General features: G+C 40.7%; 1 protein-coding gene across 2 annotated transcripts; it reads right to left on the reverse strand.

The window, feature by feature from the left end:
* Nucleotides 1-480: 480 nt before the first annotated feature.
* On the reverse strand, nt 481-17,306 carry LOC121188031 (sodium- and chloride-dependent taurine transporter-like). Of its 2 annotated transcripts, none has more exons than XM_041047537.1 (14): nt 17,182-17,306; nt 13,312-13,541; nt 13,079-13,213; nt 10,912-11,146; nt 10,158-10,290; nt 9,308-9,442; nt 8,487-8,590; nt 8,217-8,341; nt 6,537-6,649; nt 5,223-5,360; nt 4,691-4,793; nt 3,514-3,614; nt 3,201-3,371; nt 481-2,258 (listed from the first exon to the last, which is right to left on the reverse strand). In XM_041047537.1, exons 2-14 carry the CDS (start codon nt 13,538-13,540, stop codon nt 2,103-2,105), a joined length of 1,878 nt encoding a protein of 625 aa, XP_040903471.1. In that variant the 5' UTR covers nt 13,541; nt 17,182-17,306; the 3' UTR covers nt 481-2,102. The 2 variants fall into 2 exon arrangements, with proteins under 2 accessions (XP_040903471.1, XP_040903461.1); XM_041047527.1 differs by lacking the exon at nt 17,182-17,306 and adding an exon at nt 15,644-15,777.
* Nucleotides 17,307-18,300: the final 994 nt, after the last annotated feature.

Here is an 18,300-nt window from a genome sequence, read left to right on the forward strand (position 1 = left end):
ATCTGTCTAAACCCATATGGAGGTGTTGGAATGTGCTTGTAGAACGCTTAAAGAAAAGGGGGACAAATCTTGGAATTATGGGATTCTCAATCATTTTTGGATGTACAGCAAAGTATATTTATAGGGGACTTAGGTTAAACTCTAGGCCACTGCAGAGGTGATTTCCATTCCTACTGTACATTTAAGAATCAGCAAGAACTGATAAGTGTTTTATTAGGACCTGATTCATGCATCAAAATGACAGTTAAATTTTTTTAACGTGTCAGACCTGTCACTTAGTAATTATTTTAGCCTCACAAACACATTAATGGCAATAAAAACACTCAGTGACCACTTTATTAGGTACACATGTAGACTGTAATGCACTCTAATACAGCTACCCTGCCATAACACCTGTCTTTATGAAGCTCAGGGTGTTCAATTTCTGATTACCCTTTTCATTCGAGGGAGAAGAGAGACAAAAAGAATTATTGACACAAATCCAAAGAAAAAGACCTTTATTTGTAATCTCTATAGAATGATGCAATGTGCATCTCAAAGGGGACAACTGTGAGACAAAAATACTTTGGTACATTTGAATTTCCATGTAGCACTAGATTTTTATGGACAAAGCAGCACAGTGCTGTGGTGACTCCTGCACATGCTTTAGGATATGGTTTGGAATTTACATTTAACTGTGTGAGTTGTTTCATTCATAAACATTAAATTTACTTCAGATTTGTTGATGCTTTTTGAATGAGCAGAGAATGCCATTGCTTCAATGAATATTGCACAATGAAAAATGTAATCCAGGCTCACTTTGTAATCAATATATAAGAAATTGCTGAGTTTTCAGTAAAATAATTAATCAGTGATGGTGTTCATATGATGTACAGTATAAAATTGTTACAAAAAGGCATATGTGATTTACAAACAATTCAAATTCTACATACAAATGTCTAAAGTGAACATTAGAAACTAGAATCCAGTGGTAGTTCTGCTACTGAAATTAGCACAATGGAGAAAGCTGTAAGGATGAAAAAAAGGTCATGTTTTTACTTTAAGTGGTGTTCTCACAGGTCCTACTACGAATTATATCTCAGGATATTTTGTCAGATTTCTACTCTATTTTGTCATTGTCTAAGCATGGAGACAACTACATACTGTATATCAAAGTTTACAATATCAAAAAGTTAGAAGCTAAAAATATTTCCTCCTGAAATGTGTTGCAAATGTAGCTGCAATACCTTGCAGCAATAACAACAAATACTACAATAAAGGTGAATCGACGTATAAAGTGCAAAGAGAGGTTTCAATAAATGCACTGGGACTGACTATAGTAGTCACACAGGCAGTGTACAAATACTCTAAAAATGCCACTTCCCATTTCTCCTTACTTCCTCTTCCTTAGCTGATTTTTCTTCTTTATTATTTTTGTCCCAGTTGTTTTTGCAGCTGTATCTTCTTATGAATGCATTTCTCACAGTATTTGGCCAAGGCCTTGTAGAACTTGTAACTGAAAGGATATCAAGCAAAATTACCTCTATACATTGCATTTTGCCACTTAACATGTTGTGGATATGTAAGTGGCTGGCTTCCGCTGCTAGCGGAGGTACATTCATTTTTACAGCGGGATAAACAACAACAACAATAGATTAGAAGTTAGCTTGGGCAACAAGACTGCCACAATCACAAGAGTGTTTAGACTTTTTCTACCTTTTGTATGGTTAATACCTTGTTAAGTTTACTGAATTTATGAGAAGTGAGAATTTCATCTTTTCTTCTATTACACCAAAAAAAAGCAAATTCCTCATCTCTCCAGGAATCAACAGAAAGGTAGTAAACATCGAACATGTTCTATCATAAAATACTGCCTAAATTGAGATCAGTGCCAACTACAGCAACAACAATTGTAACATCAACAATATTGATATAGTAAAAAAAAAAAAAAATTACAAGAGAAAAAAAATTACAACAATAATATATAATTCTCTTCATAGAAATCAAACCAGAGTATCCCTAATGTGACTATACTGGACAATGTAAACCTACCATTATCAAAGTTAGCAAATATGATAATAACACAGAAAGCACATCAATCTTATTCCTCTCACAGAGAGCGCTCACATCATTGTTTCTACAATGGTGTGGGTGGGCTTGATCAAGCCATTGTTCCCATTTGGGTCCAGGGGCTGTGTCAGCTCGCTGCCCTTCAAGTTGTACTCTTTCGGGCGAGAGCTCACGCCTGACTTTGCCGGGGCTGCCACTGCTTTGATCCTCTGAGGGAAGGAGATGAGAGATTAGACTAATGATCATCAGTTACTGGGGCAGTTTAGGGTTCAAGTGACAGTTATCAAATTTGAAATGGCAGACATCACAAATGATCATTTAAAACTGAGTGTCATATTTAAATATATAACCGTGCACTGTTTATTAAACTTGAAAAAACAGTCAAACATTTTGGAGAATGTGGTACTTTCTTGCTAAGAATTAGATGAGGAGATTGAGATTACTCTCGTGCCTGTGCAAAAAGCAGATTATCTTATCTTAGCATAGAAACTGAAAGCAGAAGCAAACAGCTAGCCCGGATACAGCTACAGGGGAGTCCAGCAAATTAGCATAGTTTAGCATAAAGATAGGAAGCAGAGGGAAACATCTAGCCTAAATGCTAGCCGGTAGGGTAACATCCTTATTTCTTGCCAGGAGTTAGATGCAAAAATCCATACCACGCTCATTTCTGTAGGCTAAATATGAAGCTACAGCCAGCAGTAGGTTAGCTTAGCTTACAATAAAAACTGCAGGGGGAAACGGCTAGCCTGGCTGCCTGGCAATCTCATGGTAATGACAAGGCGATCTGACCCATGGGGGTAGCAAGATAATCTGCTAGCATGTTTAGTCACTATTGCCCGTGCAAGCGAGATTGAAAATTTGTTGTCTAATGATTACAATGTGGTGCTGAACTGCGACCTCTTCATGATGCCTTTACCTGACTGATTCATGATACATGATTCTCATTTCCATACTTTGCTCAGATTTAACAAATTAGATTATTTTTTTCTATTTGGACAGAGCCAAGCTAACTGTTCCTAAGCTAAGCTAAGCTAAGCTAAGCTAACCATCTCCTGACTCTACCTTCATATTAAGCATACATACATGTAATTGGTACTGATTGACATGTCAAACTATTCCTTTAAAAGCACTGAAGGGCTGCGTCAACTCACCTCGATCAGGGGTCCCTCAGACTGTAAGATTTTGATGACCATCACCATTGGGATGCAGATCATGGAGGACAGGGCCAAACACCAGCCCAGACCAATGGCCCAGTCAGGGTACTCATACACCTTGTTATAGGTCAAGGGCTTGTACTTAACCAGGGAGAAAACAAAGCAGCCCTAGGAAACAAACACACGCTCCTTTTAGTACAAGTTGCACACCTCCCTGTGACCTTGAAAGTCCAACTATCAACATTTGTCACATGGCATTAACAACAGTATCTCCAAACCCTCCGACACAATAAACTGACTGATCTCTCACCATGCAGAGGACAGGAGTGATTATGGTCCAGCTCCACTTCATCCATGCGTTTGGTCTGTAGCCAATCATATCCTCAACTCCGTCGTAGAAATTATCAACTCCTATTCAACACAAAAAGAATGAAGAATTACATGAGTGCTTGCATATGGATAGGATAAGTTATCATCAGTCTCTACTATACACGTGTTATTGTTTGGTGTTGTAGAATGACCTTCATAGCTATCTTTGGAAATTAGCAGGCTTATGAACCCTTTATCTCTATTGTCAGCCATAATCTGCATGATATATTCCCACTGGGCCACGTACCATATACTGTATATACTATAAACAGTATCTCCTGTGCCAGTTAAGACTAGTTTACTAGGTCATTATTCATGCTTCCTCTGTGCTGATTGTGGAGAACTATGTGTTTTATTGCATTGTTTGTGGTGGGGTTTGTGTACTGTGCTTTACATGTGCCTGATGTTTGTTATTATGCTCCTTTGTTTGTGTTATCAGTTTTGTTTTTGTTTTTTTTGTTTGATTCAGTTTTTAGTTCCTTTTAACAACTGATGGTGACTACTGACGAAAATAAGGCCTGCTAGGATTTGATTGGCAGTGGCCTGGCACTGGTCAAGGACACAGAGCCAGCATTTTCCCCCAACAAAAAGGTCTCTATGAAGAGGTGCGACTGTTCTGTGTGATACAGCCACAGTGGCATCATCACGGGCAATCATCTGCCAACATTTTGCACAACAGGGCCTTTTTGTGTGTATGATATAGATACATTGGTTGCTGACTAATGTCAGATGAATGATTTATAGTGATTAAACTATAAATGGTGGCTTCACGCAAACAGTAACATGTTAAAGAAACTCATTTATTACTGGGAGATGCAGGGTTCATTTCAAAGTTCATAAGTTTTTTTTCTTATTAGGTCAAATATTCTTACTTTGTTAATAATGATAGGGTGTAATGTGGTGGGAAGGAACCAGGGCTGGCCAATCCCAGTCTAGTAACCCCACCACACCCCTGCTTGCAGTTAAACTTACTTAGATCTGATGTGGAAAGAACCACAAGGACACCTTTGTTTACCACCATAGAGATCGCTTGTCCTTTTTTTCAACTCTTCAGGATCATTGCTTTGAAAAACGACACACACTACAGAAACCTGTCACATAGAGTTGTCTCCACTTACCATAAACCCAGGCTACAGCAATGCATTCAAAGAATGCAACCCATAAAAGGCACACACCACTGGCTGCATAGTAGTCAAAGAGCTGAAACACATACATGCCACCCTGGAAAAAAGAAAAGAGAAAACTGCATTAATTATCTCTCTGATGTGTGTGGAAAGAAAGAGAGTCACAGAGATAGAAGGGGGCATTAAAGCAGAGTGGGCAGGGGGTGTTGAAAGCAGTACACAAGAATGCTGGCACTCTACCAAAAGAGGCAGAGTTCAACAGGTGCTGAGACGTCACTGAAGAACGGTTAACTGCTAAGCGGAAAACAGCATTCCAGCTTGTTCCATTCAGACACACAGGATGCTAGATGTGAATGTGGTAGGACGCCATATTTGGTCCTAACAATGCAGTAGCCAGCAGGCAAGTGGAAAATCTGTGGCGTTATCTCTGCTGTTGATCCGAATACACCAAGTTCCTTTTCTAAACAAGATGAGCAGCATAAGTTAGAGCACAGGGGCTCAGTGAAGAGACTGTTGGTGAACTTACTTTCGTTACCATGGCGAGTCCCAGGAGATAGCTTATGGAACACATGACAGCTATAAAGATCTCTCGTCGGTAACCCTTCCTGAGGAGAGACGGATACAGATCCACAATAGAGGTGATCTGTCCTTCCACTTCAACAAACTGTGGGGGACAAAAGCAACTATTAAGTTTGCAGAGAAAGAAAAAAAGGAAAAAACAATCTGTGTCTCTTGCTGTGTGTATGCTGCTCTTGTTTTGCATCTACAAACTAGTGATTAGAGAATGAGAACTGTCTTTGTTGGGCAGTAATGAGAATTTAAACAAGGCTTCTCTCTGCAACACTGGTTTGTTGCTACCAAGACACAACAGAAACAAAACAACAGTGAATCACCGTCTCCATCTCCCTGTCTGTGACTCTCTGTCTTCCTCCCTTGTGTTTCCTCGTTGCCTCATAAGATACATACTGTCATAACAAAATTATGAAATTGGTCCCATTAATCAAATTGCAGTGTCTCTATGCACCAAGGACGTGCTCCTTTGTTGTATGAAAACCAAACAAAAACCCCTTACATAACAGTGGCATGTGAGTGTGAGCGATGTTAACAATATATAGTATTCAGGACCACAAATCTGCATGAAATTTATGGTTTATGCACTCACCCACACACACACACACACACACACACACACACACACAGTCACAGTCACAGTCACACAGTCACTGGCACCATTTCCAAATAGCCGCACTTGCATGACTATTTACATGTGCTCAAATTTAGAGCATTGGCCTGATCTCGCAGTTGGCTGAGACGAGTAGCTGCCTATGCGCAGGACTGAGTTAGCACAAGAGTAGAATTACACTTGGAGGCAGGAAATGTGATACAGCCGGAAAATCCCTCTGGTGTACACTTGTGTTTTGTCAATGCAGATTATCTTGTCTTAATCAAAGCTCTGTCTCCTATCAAAGCTAGATAATAGCTTTCAGGCTATTATAATGACTTCTTCTAACTAAATATTTGGCAAAACTCTTTCAACTTCTAAAAACGTAATTTGTGGAATTACAGAGTACTGAAAGGGCTATAATCCTCACACAGTGCAGCTGAGTGTGGCAATAAAATGCATTTGTGGAAATAGGTTGCATTACTTGTCAGTTATCTGATATCTCAGAGACGTTAGATATGCATCAGAGAGACACTAAATGTGTTTTACACATTGGGGGTGGCAGGAACCAGCTAACCCTTGGGGACCTGGGAGGTGTCTCTGTGAAAATAATGGGCACTACACCAAACAGATATTCTGTACATAGCTTGGCAGCAGCGCCATTGTGAAAATACTGACCTGGCTGTCGAGGCCCAGAAGCAGCAGCATGATAAAGAAGAGGATGGCCCAGAGGGTTGGCAGGGGCATCATGGACACAGCTTTAGGGTAGGCAATGAAGGCCAAGCCGGGACCTGGAAGGAGAACAGAGTGGGGATGGGGACAAGGGGCGGAGAACAGAATTAACATTTCTATCTGATTTAAGCTTGGACGACATACTGTAAGGGGATCTGGGAAAAAAATGTAAAAACTGAGCTACAGTGGATGAGCAGGGCCTGACACTGCCAGTAATTTACAGGAAATATGATCTAATTGGGCTAAAGTTGACAGATGGGATAAAATTAACTGGATTTAGAGTTGATTCTTTGGTTAGAGAGTTTTCTCATGTTACAGGTGCACTGTGTGTGTTTACTTGCGGGACAAATATCAACAACTATATTCAAATGTGCATTTTACCTCTTTTATATTGTACATATTACATACCAGGCTACAGTTTATATTGTCTATAACATAACCAGACCACCATATTCCTTAGGTTATGTTCATACTGCACATACAGTATTATAGCTGTTTTACATTTTGTATATTGTTTTGTATCTATTGCAGTTACACCCTTACAGTTATAGTGCCCCAGTGGCCTTTCATCCATTCTGTACACTAGGTTCTTTATATATCTCAATATGCACTTTTGCTACTGTTTGCACCATCTTGTAAGACGTTAAACTGTATTTCCTTGTACTGGTACTAACTGTGTACAATAACAAAGATAGCAGAGATTTTAGCAGAGCAGTGAACCAGTTCAACTTGAAACAGAGCTTGAAACAGCCACATAAACTAGTGCCTCAACTCAAAGGCAGAGCAAAACCTTTAAAAAGTTATGACTCAATTTGTGAATTTTGATTCTGTATTTTCATATGTGATGGAATATGTATGTACATGTGTCTATGTCTATGTATGTCCAAGACAGTATTACTCTCATTGTCATACAGTTGTAGTTTGGTTTCACATGGTATTCAAGTTAGAGTATTAAAGATAGCAAGAGTTTACTTTTAACTGAACAAAGCGAGCATGCTGAAAGAAGACGCATCTCCTTCAAAGTCCACATAGAGTATAAAAGAAGGCAGAAACAGAACCGGTGGCGTCCACCGCAGCTCTGGAGATCCACAGCTTGTTAACAGAACTGGGTTTACAGTACAGTACAGAAATATCACCTCAGGGTACCCCAGTGCACATACAGTAGAGAACATACAGAAGGGTGGCAATCTCCTTAGCAATGTCCCCTGGTCAAAAACATGTTGCTCAAGCTATTAAATGACATGAGCAGGTTGAATGTGGCACATGAGGACACCCGGTGCCATTCAGCACCTGTAGTAATGATGATGGCCCAGTGCAGGAGCTCTGTAACACCACATTTCACTGTGTAGGTAAAACACACAGCACTTGACCAATGCAATGTAATCTGCCCTCAAAAAGGTGGAACATACTGTATTTCACATTGAAGTAACAATTCTGTTTATTTGAGGCTTTTATTATTCAAGGAGTGTGCAATTGCCGATACCTCTACATTTCAGCATCATCGTTTCCGAGACTTGAATATTTAAATTTTCAAGTTTCCAATTGTCTTTTTTTTTTTTTTTTTTTTTTTTTTTTTTTGGCAGCAGCGCCCACCATCACTGCTGCCATGACCTTGGACCCTCGTACCTGACTCTGCCACATCGGCAATGTCCACCCCTTGTTCTTGTGCCATGAAGCCCAGGACGGAAAATATTGCGAAGCCAGACACAAAACTGGTACCGCTGTTGAGGCCTCCCAGCAGCAAACAGTCCCTATGTCACACATATGTCATGGAGGTTGTTAATGAACATAGGCGGAACCGAAGTTCCCATTTTTTTTTTTTTTCTCGCAACCGTCTCTGACACGAGTTGCTGTCACTACCACAGTCCCACGCCTCCCAGCGGAAACACAACTCACCTGTAGCAGTTGTACTTGTATTTGTTGTAGCTCCCCAGTGACGTCATGGCTCCCAGGCAGATGGCATAGGAGAAAAAAATCTGAGTTCCTGCATCAATCCACACCTGAGAAAACAGAGGAAGAAGTACACAGAGTTTTCCACATTAGATGAGATTAACTTGTTATGAAATGTGTTTTGGAAAGCTAATCAAAAGCAGTGAGAAATCACACTGAGAAGGCAAAAATTCGATTAAGCCTCAAGTAACTGTTTGGCCAGTTGGGAGAAGCAGAAACAAGCTGCAAAGCATTAATATATCATCACTTCTTGAATTGGATTTTTAGCAAATACGGAGCATATTAGCATTAATAAGAGACTAAGAGACTAAGAGAGAATAAGAGTTTCTGAACACCAGATGAATTTAAGTCTAATTTAAGTCTAAAATTTACCCTGAGAGCAGTGAAAGTGAACCAAAACAGTAAAGTTGAGGTCCATAAAACCAAACCAGTGAGCTGAAAGACGCTGCAGAGGTGGGTGATAATTTTCTGGGAGTTCATCACTATCAGTGAAATCAATGATTTCACTAGATTCTGAGATTTATATGAAAAGACATATATGTCTCTCATACGTGAAGGTGGTAGGTGGATTTCCTTACTTTTAGACAGAGCCATGCTGTTTACAGTCTTTATGCTAAGCTAAGCTAAATAACTGCAGGCTGTAGTGTATTTTCTAAAATGTGAAACTACTCCTTTAATACCTGCAAACAGAAATGTAAAAGATATGAAGGGGCAGTTATAGTTGGGAGCTATAACCATGAAAAGAGGAGAAGAGTTTTCAGTCAAACCTCTGGATCCTGTAGGCGGGTCAGGTCAGGGTAAAGGTAAAACTTGATCCCTTCAGCTGCCCCAGGCAGGGTCACACCACGAACCAACAGCACAATCAGCATCACAAATGGGAAAGTTGCTGTTATGTACACCACCTAGACAGGACAAAGGAATAATTAGATAAAATACTGAACAATAGTTATGGATTTATGACTAATCAACTTGGCATATCATGGAATAAACACTAGTTTCCTTGTCAAGTTCTGGTTTCTAACTCATATTTTTCCAACTGCTGGACAAAGGAAACATTGTTCTTATTATGCCCATATGTGTGACCAGTGATGCATACTGCATTCAAAAGTCCTGATGTGGGTTTGAGATGGTGTGTGTGCGCAATTGAGCAAGCAAGTTAGAACACTGAATAAAGGCTTCTCACTTTCTGAACTGCTATCAGGTTAAACATTAAGGGTGATCATTTTTAAAGCACACTTGTCCCAACAGTGGACCCTGTGTTATATATGGAAATACTCTATCTCAAATAGTCCTTAATAGGGTTAATCATTTTCTTCACACAGTTCCTCCTGTTGGCTCAGGCCCAGTTTCTGTTCCTCAAACAGAAACAGAGAAAGAGCTACGGAGCTGCAGTCAACTGTTTACAGCCGACAGAAAGTCTGGCCAAGAAGGTACTTCCAGGACAGCGCAGCTGAGGCTTGTGTCCCTAAATCAACTAAATAAGACTTGTTTCCAGGCCTGTGGGTGATCTCTGAGCAACAGTGTTTTGTCACTAACTTGTTGGGGTAAAAAGTAAAAGACCAAACGGCATCCAGGCAACACAAAAAGTACAGGATGTGTATACGCCTCAGCACTCACTTTCCCAGTGGACTTGACGCCTTTCCAGATGCAGAAGAAACAGATAACCCACACTGCTAAGAGACACAGGGCTAGGTCCCACTTCAGGGGCCCTATGTCCTCGATCCCAGAGGAGATGCTCAGGACATTGCGTCTGCAGAGGATACAGAGGCACATTACAGGTTAATGGCAGTTTGTGGGACTTGAAACAGAAGAAGTTATCTTGTACAATTTCAAACACACCCACGGAAGCAGGTCATGTGAAAACTCCAAACCATGACCCCAAATAATTAAGAGGACAATAAAAGTAGAAATCAAACAGGCACATGACTTGGGCTTTCATTGCTGTTCTGTTGCTTGTCCAGGATCTGAAATACTGAGAGTATTTGGAAAGGCTTTGAAGCTCTTTAAGTGTCTGATAATGCATTAACAGTTCATTTAGCGCCATTTGTTGTGATGAATTGTCATCAAATTCAGATGCATAACAAAGCCAATGGGCATGAAAAACATTGGGATTTCCAGTTGGTATTTCAGTTTTGACAACTAAAGTCAAACTTTGAGCTGCATGCAATAAATGAAAGGTGTAGTGCAAATAACGTTTATAATAAACTGGCAGAGAACTAAAAGCACCTTATAAAAGTAAACAGAGGCTTTTGCAGGAATTGTGCCTGTTCAAACATATTTACGCAAGCAAGATAAAGAGGCAATGTTACTTTAGTGTATTGACATGTGCATGTGTGTGTGTCAATTAGGCATGCTGTCCATGAATACTCACTCCCAGAACTCTGTGACGGGGGAGGTAAAATTGGTAACATTGGCTGCCAGCCAAAGGGTCTTGTTCTTGCGGACTGTGTCCTCCACACAGTGCTCCGTGTTCCAGGGCTGCTTGCATTTTGCCCAGGGGAGCTCTGGCTGAAAGCACTGAAACAGGTAGTAGAGACCCCAGGCCAAGATCACGATGTAGTAGATGTTTAGTAGAGATACGATTACGATAGAGGCGTAGCCAATGCCTGGAGACAAGAAAGTGAGAGGGCAGATTGCAACATTAGCTCAAGATATCACCCAACTCAGCTGCATGATTTCTAGTGAAAGTCACATTTTACAAATCAGCTTTTGCTTGTCTGTCACAGCTTAGTTTACACTCGATTTTTTTAACCACTTGGGGGCAGCAAACAAAACACTGACATGCAGCATTATTACCTCTTGTGCTGACATGGCAAACATGTTAGCATACAGTTGCCTATCTACACATCCAGCACCTTTCACATATGAGCAGTCACATTATTCTTTGACTATAGTTGCTTTAACAGCAGCTGAGTCTTATCTTGTCTGACCTTCCGTGGTTTAACTTCTTACCTTGCTGCAGTGATGTAGAAGTGTACTACACAGGGTGTGTCAGTACACTGTGACATCACTGTTGGGTGTGGTTGTATATGCAATTGAGCACACTCTAATGTGCAGCCTGGTGTTGAATTGCTCTTTAAAGGAGGAACTTATGTAAACAATTAAATTGCTCATGTGAGGAGAAGAATGCTGCTGATCAACTTTAAAAGCCACCAATTACAAACACATCAAAACCAACTCTTAATTAACTTCCTCAGCTTGACTCTACTATCTACTGTTATAATGTCCTTAGTGTTGATGTCTATTTTTAGATGACTTTGCCACGAACCTGGACACAGAAATCCTCAGTAGTCCTCCACTGCTTCGGAGTATTTTTAAACTCATCATCTCTGTCGCCCCCACCTCCTCATTCCCACATACCAAATGCAAACTGATAGACAACTCAGTGCTGTGACAGGTATGTGTGTGTGTCTATGTGTAGTCTACAGTGTGCTGGTATTGTTTGTGTTGAGGAAAGTAATGAATTCACAGTGTGATAATACCACATGAAGACAGGAGGAACAATGGGGGGGATCTGTGATTGGCCTGCTTTATGGCCACTTGTGGACTTTCTCTGCTGCACCAGATGGACAGACAGCAGCCTCAGCGTTCCTTGGATAGCGGAGGCCATCAGCAGCTGCTACAGATCCGGTGCTGCACACTTTCCTCTCTTTTCATGTGACGCTACTCGTGTGAACATGAGTAAGGGCGTCATGGCAGCTGCTGTGGGTGCAGTGCCTCGCTTGTCTACAGCTGTCACTCAGAGGTAGAGGGGCAGGATCTAAGACCCCCAGGGTGTCTTAGAGTATCAGTAGCTTGAGAGGACCCCACCCTGAAAACACTGCCACAGAGGACGGGCAAAATTTGTAATATCCAGTAAACTAAAACAAGTGGATCACACTTCCGTGTCAGCAAAGGTGATCATGTTATTTTCATGCTGCATGAGATTGTATCCATTGCTAGGCAACTTGATTTTTCTCTTTTTTTTGCCGGTCTGTTTCCATGGCAACTTAGAACTCATCAATCCATAATACACACCAGATCTACACTCCAAGGAGGACCTTATGCTTTGGAGTGACTTCGGGCATGTGGCTTTTACATTTGTTTATTTGTATTTATGTGAATGTGTGTGCATGTATGTGTACATCCTACCTGAAGTTCACCCCAGAATTTAAGCTCACTAATATCACTCATCCTCCACAATTTTCCACGCTCAGTACTCTCAACATTCAGCTCCTGCTTCGCTTTGCTGTTTAATGTTGTTTACACAACACAAACCAGCCTAATGAAGTAAGACTGGTCCAATTACACTGGGGAGGGGGGAGCAAGGGGGCTACTGGCCTCAGCACAACATAATGTCTGAATGATGAATACTGGACTGAAACAAGAAGAAAATCAGGGCAGAATTCTTGTTCGTACAAATGAGGCTTTTACTCAGCATTAAATATTAAATGATCTTATCAGGGGAGATTTATGCTGTGATGCAGATCCTCTATTTTTGTCTGTGTCCTAACGTGTGAAAATGTGCATATATGCAGTGTTTGTATGTTTGGACTCACCAGTGAAGATGGGACAGAGCTTGGCCCAGCAGGTGATCCCTCCTTCAGAGGTGTACTGGCCCAGGGCAACCTCCAGGAAGAACACAGGCAGGCCACCGCCAAACAGGAAGATGAAGTAAGGGATGAGAAATGCACCTGGAAGACGGATACAGGAATCAATTCAGAGTATTCTTCTTGCCAAAATCATCATAACATGTTTTGGCTGTGGCATCTGTTGTGTATCATCTACCTACCTCCACCATTTTTATAACAAAGGTAAGGGAACCGCCAGACATTTCCTAATCCGACAAAGCCTCCGGCCACAGACAGGACAAAGTCGAGCTTACTGGCCCACTTCTCCCTCTGAGGGACTTTGCCTTCGGCCTCGTCCTCAGGCCGCGTGCCTGGGCTCTTTCCTGGTGATGGTTTCAGGGTGTCCTTGTGAAAGTCCTTCAGGCATTGGAGCTTCTCCTTCTGTGCCATGCTGTGGATGGCAAAAAAGGAAAAGGACACATTGATGGAGAGAGACAGACACAAAGAGAAAGAGACAGAGGTGAGAGGGATAAGACAGATAGAGAGGAGCATTAGGGAGATAATGCTGTCTCCTGATTGCGTTACAGCGTGCTGTGTGAGTACATGATATACAGTACTATGCTGCTAATCTTGCTAATCTGAACGACTGATGCATGGAGGTCATTTAGACTGGAGAAGTGTTGGGGGAGCTGATTTACACTGAAACACAAATTTTAAAATAAAAAATACATGTAAACTTATGTCTGAGGTCTCGTGCAATGGAAGCTGGTGATAAAATACAAAGTCCAACACCAGTGTCACACAGTTCTCGCAATATACAGTAAACCGCAGTAATCAAACAGGGAGGTTAACTTTCTTAATCTGACTCAATCATTCAGTCAGTCTATAGATAACAATGTTTAGGTTTTAAATTTTAAAAAATCTATATTTTATAAACATGCTGCAAATTGTATAGCTAAAACAGGACCTAAACTGCAAGAAAATCACATGGTGACAACATCTGCGTATTTACACCAGTGTTTTGTTATCAGCTGTACATGTAGCACTATGTTTTCCAACTTTACTCTTTGTCTCAGGGTGGATATTTCTGCTCAGAGGGGGCCACATTGTCACTGAAGGAAAAGGAAGGGAATGTTTGGACATGATACACGCCTTTAAGACCTCCCCTGAACCTGAAGGAAAGTGTTTTCCTTTTAGCTCTCTCTTATACTACTGTATCAGCAATGAGTCAGTCCACCGTAATCCAAATTTAGAGAGGAAGATATCCCTCTGCATAACCAAAGCCCTTGCTGCTCTCAGGAAGATATAACAGCTTAAGTTCACAAAGTGTTTACACTGTAAACCGTCTTTCCAAGAAAGACAGGATTTGTTATTACTGGCCAAGGTATCCTATTTCCCCGCATGAGCCAAAGAGGAGAAAAGAAACCCTAACAGGACAGGAATAACTATGTAAGACATGTTAAGACTGTAACTTAAGCTCCAAGTTGGCACACAATAAAGAACAAAAGAGGAACAATGAGAAAGCAGTAATTAATCGTACACTGCAAGATTATTTGTAATGCTAAAAGGAAAAGGTTTCCTCTTTTTCTTTTTTTTAAGAGAAGAAGTTGACAGACCAACTTCAAATACTTCCCCAAGAAAAAAGAACAATTTGTACAGAAAAGTCTTCCGCCTCCAAAATATTAACCTGAGTTTTGTTTTTGTTAAAAACAAAGAGTAAAAATATTGACAACAAGAGGAACATTTGACAATGGACAGTGATAAGTGATTTTACATTAGGATAGCAACCTAAGAATAAACAACAATCATCACAGTGATACCGACAACATTCACCTCTCAGGAATGGGCATTTCTGCCAACAACTACATGGACAAGAAGACGACTCGTACATTCCTACAGGGAACTATGTGTCTCCTCATTTAATTAACGCTTGAACAACAACCCCTCAATCCCCCCTGTGTGCACACTGCGTCCCATCATTTTCAAGGATTTCTCTCTTCCTGTTATGCATGACAAGTCAACTTGAACCGCTTTCCATTCTCAAACCTCCTTACATAACTGGATCAGTTCTTGCCCGCTCTGTTTCTCATCCTGTTTCTTTCTCTCTCTCTTTATCCCCTTTTCCTGCTTATACTCCAGTCTGCTCAGCGTATGCTTTCACCTGGCTGCGTGGTGTTAGGAAGCCATCCGCACGTCAGATAAGACTTAAGACAAACTGTCCCTGGGATTTAAACCCAGGTATACTTCACCAGAAATTCCTTAACCCTATAAAATAAAACATCTCAGGATATCAGTTATGATAAAATTCTGATTGAGGTTTAAATCACTGACTTTCTACTTCTTATCCCTGTGAATCACAAACAAAGAAATCTATTGGCACTTCTTTCTTTAACATTTTAACATACAGAGGAAGTCTTACAATATCAACTGAAGCACAAAACTGCTTTTTAATTTGACGATTTTTGAGCAAATGTACACAAAAAACTTGATAAAACACATACAAGCCCTGAAAAATCAAGTCTCCTTTCCAGAAAAGCAATTCAGAAAACTTACATTTCCTTCATGGCTGCGACTATGTATAGCGTTCCTCTCTCTCAGCTGTCACCATTCCTCTGTACTGAATGCCTTTATGCCGACAAGGGTCACAAGAAGTGGAGCTGACAGCAGGGCCCGCCCCCTGGCTAAAGACAATTAAATCCAAAGTGGAGATTGGACGCTGCCTCGCTGTGACAGACAACTCAGGTACCAACGTGGGAGACTGTAAATTTCCACTTCCCACTACTCCCTGCCCACAAACATACACACAGCCAAGTGGTGGGGGACGAGTGTGTGTCACACAAGCACACAACACTCCTTATTCATGTTGGAGACACAGAGGACAAGTCAGAAGAAGAGAAAGCCTGGGCTGGTCCGATACTGGGGGTTGGTCTTGAATTATGATCTGGTACAAAATGAATGAACTGAAGGCAGAAAAGAGAGTTTTACTGCCTTTTTATTTGTTTTTGTTTTTTTACATATTTAAACAGCTCACATGGATTCATAACAAGCCCCTCATAACATCACCATGCCACTTCCAAGCATATTTGTGTGAAAACTATTTTTATTCATGAGTATGCTGTGCTAATGTCTGTTATGCAGGATACATTTTGAATCACTGTCCTCTGTTCTTTCACAAAGTGTGGTTTGTTATCTGGGAAATGTAAACCAGTATAGTATCAGCTTGTAACAATGCCTAATAAGGTAATATCTCTCCTCTGCTTGTCCATGGTCTGTTTAGAGTTTTTATTTTAAGCATTAGCAGCTAAAAAAGGTGCAGCTACCCCTCAGCTTTTATCCTTCTGAGAGGGCGGATTGGGGTTATTAAAGGACACATGTCAATCAATCATACATTGGACGGGGCGGTGACAGAAGAAGTAGGTTAAGTATCTGCCAGTAAGCACAAGATATAAGCTAGTAAACGTCTTAGTTCATCAGACCTACTTCAGCAGCCTCTCCTCCATGCAGTACCTCCATGCAATACAAAACAGACACTCATTCACTCATCGATTCATCCACTCATTCATTCAGGCGGGTGTGGACAGTGAAGGTGCACCTGTAGCCGGCAGGAGACAATAAACATACCCACCCCCCACCCACACATCACATGTCACTGTGAAGCCCCAACGCGCCTGAACGCATCACAGCAGCCCTCCAAAAGTGATCAAACAGAAACGTCTAACAGGGTCTTATCAGTTATAAACACCGGAGACCGGGTTCAAAGGCCAGAGCTCTGTTTTTTTTTTTTTTTAAATAACCAAAACAATATTTACTCAAGTTGTTTTTACAGCGGGGTTAAAACGGAGGATTCCCTTTTTTCTCTTTAGCGGAAGCAATTAGGACACAGCATCATATTGTCAATAAAAAAAATAACATCAAATGTGATCTGTTTATATCAGAGAATAGAGTCCAACATGAGTGTACTGTGACAAATTACTTGTCAAAATAATAATTAAAAAAAACAACCTTTAAAACACACCTTTCCTTGCTGTTTAAAAAAAAAGCCCTATTACCGACATTTATTGACATTATATGTATAGAAGATGCCGGATTACCTGTCTTCTTAGTTTTACTAAGCAGCCTGTTGTTCCTTGTTCTGTGGCCTACGTTTACCGCTGAGTTAAACAATATCATGTATTTTTCTGTGAGACCATTGTTTCTATGAGCTGGTGCGCGTTTAATATCAGTTTGAGTGGAAAATCACCAGCTTCTCCATGCAACAACTTCTTAAAGCGACAGCAGCCCTCACTCCGTCCTTCACCTGACTGTCCAACACGCTCTCAGTGAGTGATGAGAACTGGCAGAGTGAACGATCACTTATCCTATGCCAAAGGCACTGACATGTCAGTTTATGTTCACCTGCAACTTTAGACGGTGATATGTCTAACGTGCTGGTAAAAAAAAAATTAAATAACAATAATAACATTAAAAAATAAACAGCACCACTTTCTCACAAGACACGATTTATGAAGGGTTTATTACCAAATTTATTAATGATTAATATATAATTTAGGTCAGTTATAAGAACGATTTTTGCATTGGCAGGTTGTAGAAAATCCTTCCCTGGTATGACACTTGGATTTTCTATCTCTTTTATTCATCAGGGAGACCCCCTCCATTGTGACTGTTTTACCACCTATCCTTTGAAAAGTGCTGCAGGACATTTGGACCAAAATCCATTTACAAAACTAATTATTAACTATTACAGATTTAGACTTGATGGGCAGTAGAACATGTAGAACATCTGCAGGTGACTGAGCTCACAGCTCCTTAGAAATTGAGAAGACCCTTTATTAATGTCATAGGACCATTTGTAACTGCAAACCTGATGACTTGTTAGAAAGTACAAAGGAGGAGGATTTTTACACAACCTGGCAACCCAAAGGTTTTGCTAAAATGTCCATGAGGTTTTCACCCTCTCTTAAGCAGCCAAGTCTGAAGCTATACATAATAATAATAATAAGCCATTAATGAAGTGTTAAGAAGTGGTTAATGACTGGATTTTAGTTCAGATCAACAGATTTTCGGTCTGTCACTCCAAGACTTCGGTCCAGACTGAAATATCTCAATAAGCCCTTGATGGATTGGCATGACATTTTGTTCAAACACTCGTGTTCCTAAGAGGATTAATCCTAAAGACTCTGGTGATCTTCTGACTTTTCCTTTAGCTCCAC

The sequence above is a fragment of the Toxotes jaculatrix genome, chromosome 2 (genome assembly GCF_017976425.1).
Source record: "Toxotes jaculatrix isolate fToxJac2 chromosome 2, fToxJac2.pri, whole genome shotgun sequence".
In the NCBI taxonomy this organism is placed as follows: domain Eukaryota; kingdom Metazoa; phylum Chordata; class Actinopteri; family Toxotidae; genus Toxotes; species Toxotes jaculatrix.